Genomic DNA, 10568 nt, shown 5'->3' with positions numbered 1-10568 from the left:
CAGCCTCCTGGAAGGGAGGAGGGCAGATCGGGGAGGGGGAGGGGAGGGGGGAGAAGGAAGCTAAGCAGAAGCCACACTGAGCTCTCATGAAACGCTTTATTCCCCAGAGTCCCTGATAGTGTCACTGCGCTGTGGCTCTCGTGCAGCTTTGAAGCCTTGGTTTGGGGTTTTCCTAATCAGCACTAACTTTCACACATTACACCATGAAGTTCATTACAAAGGGGAAACAAACACATGTTATTCTGTAACAATTACAGTAACAAAGTCATCACCGAGGTTATTTGTATATTTGAAAAGCCACCAGTTTCAAATACTTAAAATATACCAAAAAAAAAAAATCAAACATTTGTGAGGTGCCTGTTAGGTACAAGGCACTGGGACGTGAGGATAGGCCAGGAAGCCTGCTTTCAAGGGGCTTACCATCCGCTGGGGAGCGTGGAAGAGACAGGCATGTGAGGAGGAAGACCGGGATGTCTGCGCTGTCGCCGAATCTGAATTTCTCCGTGTCTCTCTCCCCTCCCTCTCTCTTCTCTCTGTCTGTCTTGGTCTCTCTTTCTCCCTCTGTCTGTGTGTGTGTCTCCCCCCTCCCTGTCTTCTCTTTCATTGTCTCTCCATCTTTCTCCCCCTTCTCCCCTTTCTCTCTCCCTTTTCCTGACCCGTTTTTTGTCTCTCTCTCTCCAAACACATACATGCACCTAACAATTCCCTCATCCATCTCTGCCTCTGTGGGTTTGTCTGTTGCTTCCTCTGAGCCCTGCCTTCTAGGCTGCTCACAAACACACAGCAGGCCCCTCTCCCCTATGTGTCTCCTTGCAGGACGCTCTTGCCCTGGCTCCAGGCGGGGAGCTCACTGGCAGCTGGCACTTGTGCCTGCAGGCGAACAGGGCTCGCCTTCCCAGTAGCCTTGATCCATGGATGCTCAAGAACTTGGTGGGCTGTGTAGCGCTTCTTGGGGTCCACTACCAGCAGTTGGCGCACCAGGTCCTTGGCAGCTGTTGGAGAATCACAGAGAAAAGAAAAGACAAGGTAAATGGAAGACTTCCCCCTGGAATGTGAGGAATCTCCTGCGGACTGAGATTCCCAGAAGCGTCACTTGTCCTGTTTGGTGACTTGTCCCAGGTCACACAGCTGACAAGTGTCTGAGGCAGAATTCAGACCTAGGTTTTCCTGACTCCTCTCCCAGAATGCTCCCTGCTTCCTTCCCTTGATTACAAGCATTGGAATCCCCCCTCACAGCTTCCAGACTCCACCTTAATTCCAGAGGTCCCCAACTGTTCTGAGGCGTCTGTTGGTCTGGTCATGCAATGACTCTCTGTGTGTGTGAGTGTGTGTGTCTCTCTCACACACACATACATGCACATATAGTTAGATACTTGTACATATATGTACATCCATGCTTACATGCACATACTTGTACAAACATGCGCCCACTTACACATGCTCGTGTGCACATGCACACTTACACACACACATTATGCATCATATTGCTCTGCCCAATTCTTTACTTTCTTTTACAAGCTGAAGAAGCAGGCATCTCAGTCAGTCAGTTTCAGATAAAACTCCAATCAGGAAAGGACTATGAATTAGAGAATCCAGTCTTCTGCTCCCCTAATAGCCCATCTGGCCCTGCCCCTTATGCCTTTCAGAGCTTCCTGTGCCCCCAATCCTGCCCCCATTTGAAAGAAAGAGCCTTCTAAATCTTTGATCACTAGCCATTTGGGAATTGTAAGATCAGGGAGGTCAAGCTGGAGGGCCCTCAAAGGCCTCTGGTCCAACCACCTCATTCTTTTCTTTTTTTTTTTTTGCTTTTTGGAGGGCAGTTGGGGTTAAGTGACTTGCCCAAGGTCACAGTTAGTAAATGTCAAGTGTCTGAGGCTAGATTTGAACTCAGGTCCTCCTGACTCCAGAACTGGTGCTCTATTGCGCCACCTAACTGCCCCTAACCCCCTCATTCTAAAGGTAAAAAGAGTAAGGCCCAGGGACACCTGGTGACCACCCAACGACAAACTAAGTGCACTAAGTGCCCACAGTGGGAAGCAAGGTGCACTTTGCCCCCTACAGAATCTGGGGTAAGTCTATTTTCAAGTCCTAAGACAGTTGTAACAGAGGGCCTAACTTGTGTCTTTGCCCTCCTCAGTGGGCACATCCCCCACACTACAGCCTCCCCCTACTGTCCCCTCCCCCAGGGCAGCTTTGTTCACGTTCTGCCCTAGGTCCACCACAGGAGACTTGTCCTCCCCAGGGCTGCATCAGCCAGCCCATCTGGCAGTCTCACTGTTCTTCTAATCACTTGTTTCTTCAGTGAGAACCCTTAACCCACTCTCTGAGATGGTGTCTGCCCCAGAAATGGGCTATAGCCAACATGAAGCCCCCCACCACCTCTCCATGGCCCTCAAAGTAACTAGGTTGTCAGGGACAGTGGTATCACCACTGAAAATGGGGGCTAAAAAGATAGGTTTGGGGACTGAGGAGCAGCCCGTTCTTCTAGTGCTGAGATCTGGACCCACTTCACTGTCTCTTTGCAGGACCTGTCCCAGACATACGGACTGACAGGCTAACTCACAGACTAACCCTCCAATTTTGTCAGGCTGGACAAGAGGTCGGCTTCATTCATTCATCAGTTCCCATGTAGATGGTTTTGTTCCTTAGAGTGATTCTAGGTCACTGAGGAAGCTCAGTAATGTTCTGGGACCTGGGGGACCCCCCCCCCTCATCCTCATGGCATCCAGGCCTCCTGGGTGGCAGCTGGGACAAGCAGAGGTCTCCCCAAGCTGCACTTTGCTTGATGTTAATAAGAATAGGTTCTATTATTAGAGACCAAAGCAGGACACACTTTCCAGAGGCTTCCTGAACTATGTCACAAGAATCCCATAAAGATAAACCATTAGGGGAATCAGTTTTGTTCCCCAGGATGAGCCCCTTCTTTGGGAGCTGAAATTCCTCTCAGATGGCTTTGGGCCAGCAGGAAAAGCTTCATGGCAGTGGGTGCACAGAGGGGCTCAGCTTTGGGGGCCGGGGACCCACAGCTCCCTCCCTTATTCCCTCTCATAGCCCCCACGATGGCTACGTCTCTCACTTACCCTCTGAGATGTTGTCCCAGTAGGGACTAAGGAAGTCGAAATGCCCCTGCTGAATGATAGCGAACAGTTCCTCCTGGTCTCTCTCCTGGCTACGGAAGGGAGGGAAGCCACACAGCAGGATGTAGAGAATCACTCCGGCTGCCCACATGTCCACCTCTAGCCCATACCCTGGGGAAGAAAGAACAGAAAGGCTGAGATGGTTCCACACCAAGATCAGCCCCTGGCATTGGGAAGAAAGAGAAGAAGCCAGGGGCACACACAGCCCAGCCTTTGCCACCTAGATCTGGGCTGAGAAGACAAAGAAAAAGGAGGTGGGAAGGCTGTCTCCACTCTCCTCCTTGGGGCTGCCCTCCACTCTTGTCTTCACTCTGCTGCCCAATTTCTCCAGCTCCTGCGTTTGCCAGCTGCCCACCTGCCAACCTTCCCATTCATTCCTCAGTCTACTGCACTTTTGAAGCTTCTCCCACCATGGTCAACCCTGGAGAGGCCAAGTTCAATGTGTTTTCTTCAGCCTCTCTCTTCCCCACTCTCTGCAGGATTGCACAGATAGTGAGGCTTATTTGCTCCTAGAAACACAGTCATCTCCCAGTCATGATGATGCCACAATTTCCTGGTTCCTTCCTCCCTCTCTGGCCTCTCTTCTACCTCCTTAGCCAATTCCATATCCTCCTCTGACCTCCTAAGGTCAGCAGGGCTTCATCAAAGACAAGTCAGGCCAGATGAGTCAGGTCAGATGGCAGGTGCCTCCTCCCCCTAGAAGCAAAGCTGTCAGACACAGACCAAACAAAACTTCTCATCCCTGGACTCCTTCATGAGCCCAATGAAGAGATGGGTTCAATGAGAGTAAAACTCAGCAAATTCAAAGAGGATGAATCAGCCAACAGTATCTATTATATGCCTACTATGTGGCAGGAGGGCAGCCAGGTAGTACAGTGGATAAAGTGCCAGAGCTGGAGTCAGGAAGACTCATGTTCCTGAGTTCAAATCCAGCCTCAGTCACTGACTAGCTGCGTCACCCTAAGCAAGTCACTTCACCCTGTTTGTCTCCATTTCCTCAACTGTAAAATGATCTGGAGAAGGAAATGGCAAACCAGTCCAGAGTCTCTGCCAAGAAAACCCTAAATGGGGTCACAAAGAAGTGGGACTGAAAGATGACTGAACATCAGTAAAATGTGCCAGGAAATGTGCAAGACACTGGGGATATAAAGAGAAAAGGGAAGCTGTGGGGTCCTGCCTTCAAGGGGCTTACTCTCTAGCTAGAGGAAACAACTCAGGTATACAGAAATATGCAGAATCTATGCAAAGCACAGACTGTGGTCATGGAATCTTAACAAAAGGGTAAACTGAGGCAGATCCTCGCAAAAGATAACATTTATTAGCAAAGGCATGCTACCTGTCAATAAATGGGACCATGGCTTGTCTCTATTCATGCCAAAGATCCTGAGCAAAAGGACAGTTCCCCTTTTATGGGTTTTGGGGAGCACAGAACAAAGTGTGGGCGACATCACGGGATTGAGGACAGCATGACTAGGTACACAGTTTGGTAATGGGGGCTCCCAATGGCCCCTCTTCTTCTCCCATGAGGCTAAGAACGCCTCATTCTTCGAGTCCAGTTGGGAGATAGAAGCCCAGATTTTTGGAGAACAAACCAGACACCCTTGAAGGGTGGTCTGAGGTAAAGATCTCAGGCCCAACCCCCTTCTTTCTACAAGATTAGCAAAAACCCCTGAAGGCAAGAATAGCTCAGCAATTAGCAGAAGAGCTGGAGTTCTAGAATTAACCCACTTGTGGCCAGCTGAATTCTGCACAATTCTGTTCAGAGACAAAGAGCCAGGACTTGGGAAGTTACCGGACAAAGTTGATGATTTGTAAATAGGATACATGACCTTCTACCTTCTCCATCCTCCCTTTGATCAGTGAGATATAATGGGCTTCTCTCTTTGATCATTATCAACAGCAGGGGGTCAAACAGGTACTAAATACCAGGGGAGAGGCTAACTCTGAGGAAACCAGAGGCGTCTTGTCTCCTAGAAGGTGACATGCCCAAAGCCTTGAAGGAAATGAGGGATGCCTGGCCTGCCGCTAGGAAGGCAGCATGATGTGGCAGATGGGAGGGCTTTGGAGTCCAGGGTCCTAGATTCGAATTCTGGCTCTGCCCTTTATCCCCTGCATGACTTTAGACAAGTCATTTCCCATTCTCTGGAGGAAGTCCCTCATATATAAAATGAGGGGGATTCGAGAGATGGCCTCTGGGATCCTTTCAGCTTCATGCTTGGGATCCTCTGATTCCAAGAGGAAGAAATGAGGAGGGAGCATGGGGACCCAGCCCAGAGACCAGCATGGGATCTGGGACAGGAAGCATTGTCAGATGGCTGGACCGTAGTAGGTGTGAAGGGGGATAAGCGATGGGGAGCCCATGGACAGAGCCAGGCTGAGATTGGCCAGACCTGAACCCATAGGATGGATGGATGTGCACCTGAGAAAGGTCTCTAGTGTTGTGCCCTCAGGCTCGGGGCTATTTAGTGGTTCAACAGGGCCTCAATCCAGATACACAGTCAGCACACTTACAGACAGAACACAGGTGTGGGCAGGTGTGGGCTGTTTGTGAGAAGGCTAAAGTGAAGATGTGTTTGGGGAACCAGAAGGAGTCTAAAGAAGCATCAAAACATCCCCTGTCATCACCCTTCTTACCATCATGACCTTGGGACTCAGAAGCATCTGGATGGGCAAGAATCTCGAGTCCTCCCAATTTCCCTGTCGTGGTCCCTACACGGGTCGAGTTTCCCAACTGGGGAACCCAGGGGCTTTCTTTCATCTTCCACAATCTGTCACTGCTTCCATCCAATGCACAAGCTTTTGTGAGAGCCCCTCCTGGCTCACCCCAACTTGCCACCCCCCCCCTGGGGTGAGCCATTCCCCTCCCCCCTGGGGTGAGCCATCCCTCCCTCTCTGGTCTGGACCTCACACACACACACACACTGATAATCGCTCCTGCCAATCTTCCTAAAGCCCCAATTTCATCAGCCATGCTCCTGCTCACTGCCCCCCCCTGGCTCCCTCCAGTCCCCATATCAAGTTCAAATTCTTCCCACTTGGCCTTCAAGGCTCTTCATCAATTAAGCAGCCTCATTTCCTACCACTCAAAACACACTCTGCCATATTCAGCCTGGTCTGCAAGGTCCCTGGACACAGCTGTGCTCATTCCGGTCTCTGGGCCCAGCCCTCCCTGTCTCCTCAGCCTCCACAAACCCTACTCATGACATCTGGGAAAGGGAAACAGATGAGCCCATCCTGAGCCCCAAACTAAAGAAGTCTGGGACCTTCCAGGAGGAAAGATCTTTCTCCTTCATCTTCAGACATGGCCTCTGAGTCAGGGGCAAAGGAAGAGCTGTACCCTGGCTCCCCAAACATCTTCCTCCACCCAGCTCAGCCCAACAGTTTGTTCTCAAGGGTGCGGCAGGTTCAAGAGGCACCCCCAGCCCAGTCACCTCCCAGGCCTCCTCCAAAACAGTCTGACTTCACCAGAAGCTCTGACAATTTTGCAGCAACAGCCACTGAAGGCAGCTGGGATCCCTGGGGAGGGGACGGGTGGGAAGCCTAGAGCGCCAGCTCAGGACATGGAGCACACATCACAGCTGTCTCCTCTTTACCTTTCTCCGAGAGAATTTCCGGGGCCACGTAGGTAGGTGTCCCACACACTGTAAATAAAGGCTTGACCACGTGTTTGGCGAGGCCAAAGTCAGCCAGCTTCAAGGTGCTGGATTTGTCCGGATTTCTTTGGACCTGTGGTGAAACAAAGTCTACTCAATACAACGTCATTTATTCTATACCTACCATGTGCAAGACATGGGCTCCCTACAAGAAGCCACGTGTGGAGAGGGCCTGCCAGAAAGGGGGCAGGACGGTAAAGTCAGGGATCTGGATACAGGGACACACCAGGCTGCCTCTCAACAATAGAATCCGGAGCCACATTAGGAAATGAGGCAGGCCCAGGGCCAGACGCCACACCAGGGAGAGCAGTGATGGACACATCAGTGTCAAACACCTGGCAAACATCTCCATCTCCTCCCACAAACTCACTCCTAGCAGGCATTAGGGAAGGGCATCTGAACTGTTAGAGGGTCATCTAGTTCCCTCCTTTTATAGAGGATGCAACTGAGACCCAGAGAGAAAGGACTTGCCCAGGGTCACACAGCTAGAAAATGTCTGTGGCAGGATTTGAATGCAGGACTCATGACCAGACTATTTCCACTACATGATACTGCTTCCTGTTACACAGTAGGGCAGCTAGGTGGCACCATAGTGCATAGAGCACTAGGCCTGGAGTCAGGAACACCTGAGTTCAAATCCAAGTCCAGACACTTACTAGCTGTGTGACCCTAGTCAAGTCATGTAACCCTGTTTGCCTCTGCAAAGTGATCTGGAGAAGGCAATGGCCAACCACTCCAGTATCTTTGCTGAGACGACCCCAAATGGGGTCACAGAGAGTCAGACACGACTGAAATAACTGACCAACAAAAATTCACAGCAAATTAGACAGGCTGGAGACAGATGTGGGGAAGCCTCTGTGAGGGCAGGCCTGGCTTCTCAGAGTCAGACACTGGCAGTCTGTGTCTACCACCCTGGGGCTCAGTGCCTTTCTTTTTGTCTAGCCCCAGATTTCACTGGTGTATGGGCAACTGCCAGAGTGGAGCCCCAGGGCAGGGGCAGCCTGGACAGCTCCAGAGGAGGACAGTGAGTGATAGAGGATGGCTGCGGTAGAGAGTTTGCAGAGGGGAGTTATGGGATGTGGACAGGGGGGATGCTGGGAAATGTTTAACAACCAGTTTTCCAAAACAAAAGTATGCACAGCATGCTTTTAAGTTTATTGGCATTTTGTCCTTTGCTTTCTTAAGTCTAGACTCTAGACAATTAACAAAACCATCAAACAAGCCCTGACTTCTGAAGTCTAAATGCTCACAGTGAACATTTAATAATCAGCTCTCCCACCCTGGACATGATGGCCTGTGCCCTCCTAGCCTGAGCTGCCAACATCTTGGCCAATCTCTCATTTTACAGAGATTCACTGAGGGAGCAAATAGGGAAGTGGACCAGAATTCAACCAGAATCTTTGCTCCCTCTCCAGCATACGCTTCCTTGCTCCAGACAAGCAAGGACATTTGCTACTCATGCCCAAACTTTTCTTCATCTGGAATGCTACACCCCTGTAGCAACAACCACACTGACATCCCCAGGGTGGCTGCTAGCACAGCTTCCTAGATCTGCTTTACTAAGAAAGATAGTTGTTCAAGGGGTCAGCAATCTTTTTAATGACATTCAGTAGTTCAGGGGAAAATCAGCCCCCTGAACTTCAGAGAAAATCCAAACAAAGAAAATAGAGAAAATGCAAGCAGAGAAATAAAGGCCAACAGACAGGGCTTCTAACTGTCTGAGAAATTAGCACAGACCAACAGACAGAGCCAACTATCTGACCAAGGCAATGCATGCACAGTTACCAGAGAGAGACACACCAACCTCTGGGCTTTTGAAGGCTGGGGGCTCTTTAACGGCTACCCAGAGTCTCATCTGGTCAAATCACAGGAAGGCTCTTCCAATGAGCGAGCCCCAAAGCAAAATGCTACCTCAGAGTGTATCTGTACCCTTCTTCAGAGCCAGAGGGCACTGTGTGACTCTGGGCCTAATCAGACATTAACAAAAGGTGTGAAAGCCTTTCCACAGCAAGCCTCCCTTAGGGTGGGAGGGGAAGATTTTAGAGCCCATCAACATTACAACCCCTCAGCATCTGCTAGTCTAAATCCTGGTCACCCCTGTGTCCCAGCTCAGACAGCTCTCGGCCAAAGCCTTCCCTGACCCTCCCCACCACATGGAGAGTCCCTCTTAGGACTTTAGAGGTCATTCCTTCTCTCCTGCAGGGAGTCCTCCTGGAACATTGCTCTGCCTCACTGAAGGCCTCCAGTGATGGGGAGCTCACTGCCCAGTAAGGCGATCCCTTCCCTTGTGGGATCACTCCCATCATGAGACTTTCCTAAGCTGCTTTCCCTGGTTTCCACTCACTACTGCTAGTTCTGTCCACAAAAATCAAGGGAAAGGAGTCTTCCGCCCAACAGCCCCTCAAATATTGGAGGCAGCTTTGGCCATTCCTGCCTCCATTACACACACCCTGCATACACTGCCCGAGGCCAGTGATTCCCAGACTAAGGGCTGAGGAAGCTTTAGATCAATCTGTGCCCCCACAACAGTAACTTGAATCCTGATTTCCAGTGCCCTTGGAGGCTGCTGGGGCTAATGGCATTCACATTCACCTGCTGAGTCCACAATCCTCTAGGGGCATCTTGCATTTTCTCAATCAACACTGGCTAAGGGAATGACCATCAGAGGAAGGGAGGGCTCAACTTCTAGGCATGAAGAAGAGCCTGGGACCCAGGAGCCTGGGCAGGATTTCCCCAGGGCACATGGGCACTTTTCTCTCTGCTGCCCAGTAGCCTTCCACCTAATAGAGGATTATTGAATGTGATTCAGTTTGGATCGATGGAATGATTCAAATAAGATGCAGGGGTGGGCACTGTGAGCTGTTTTCATCTCCTAGCCTTTAGAAGAGCTCCAGGAACACGGTAGGCACAGGACCACTTAGACATTGAAATCCTGGCATCTGGTCACAAGATGGAAGCATATGCCTGCCCAGAAGATGTGATCAGCCCAGGTCAGGCCAGCTCAGGCTGGCTCAGCCCAGACTGGGAGGCTTGTCCAGGATGTTCATTCCCATCTTCCCCACAGCCAACCACTAGAGACCCTCCCTCATATGCGCCCCACCCCCAAGCCACTGTGGACCCCACCCAGATTTCCCCCTCAATGGAAGATGGCCCCATCCTCTGTCCCATATCTTGTGGGGTCTTATTTTCAGCTTCCAGCCAGGGTTTAAAGGATCTGAGATACTAATTCATGATAGTGTCAATGACTAGTACCAGTTTGCTAACAAGAAATCAGTAACCAGAACGGTGGGCTCAGCTGCCCCTCTGTCAGTCAGGGGAAGAACCTTTGGGTTTCCAAGAACTCCATGGATACATTTGGCTTTTCCAGATCCCAGAGTTCAATAGGTTTGACCCTCCCTCCCCACCCCCCCATTGAATAGCCATGTATGAAATGTTTACTATGCCCATCTTGTGAAGCATTATGGCATCATGGATAGATGGCAGGCCTTGGAGTCGGGCAGACAAGGGCCAGTAACCAAGGATGACTATCAGGGCATGGCACAGTTCTGCCAAAATAATGTTGAGAATGCCAAAGCTCAGGAAATGCTCAGGTTGGCCATATAAAGTGGGGGAGGGGAACAAGAAGGAGGAATATTCGTATGTGAAAGAGAGACAGACAGGAAAGAGAGACAGGGACAGAGAGACAGACAGAGAGAAGAGAGACAGAGACAGAGAGATAGACAGGAAAGAGAGACAGGGACAGAGATAGACAGAGAGAAGACAGACAGAGACAGAGAGA

At 50.6% G+C, this 10568-nt stretch overlaps 1 protein-coding gene across 1 annotated transcript in view; it reads right to left on the bottom strand.

Moving 5' to 3' along the window:
• Window positions 1-361: 361 nt before the first annotated feature.
• Window positions 362-10568, bottom strand: part of DCLK3 (doublecortin like kinase 3) — a 16206-nt gene continuing 5999 nt past the window's right edge. The window contains exons 2-4 of the mRNA XM_069084558.1: window positions 6731-6863; window positions 3081-3248; window positions 362-992 (exon numbers count right to left, since the gene is read on the bottom strand). Coding sequence (XP_068940659.1) covers window positions 799-992; window positions 3081-3248; window positions 6731-6863 — 495 coding nt within the window. The 3' untranslated portion in view covers window positions 362-798. The remainder of the gene's footprint in view (window positions 993-3080; window positions 3249-6730; window positions 6864-10568) is intronic.

This window comes from Petaurus breviceps, unplaced genomic scaffold (assembly GCF_028583685.1).
Source record: "Petaurus breviceps papuanus isolate PSGF00001 unplaced genomic scaffold, PetGlider_PUasm1.0 174, whole genome shotgun sequence".
Lineage (NCBI taxonomy): Eukaryota > Metazoa > Chordata > Mammalia > Diprotodontia > Petauridae > Petaurus > Petaurus breviceps.
This window is presented reverse-complemented; position numbering and strand designations above follow the sequence as displayed.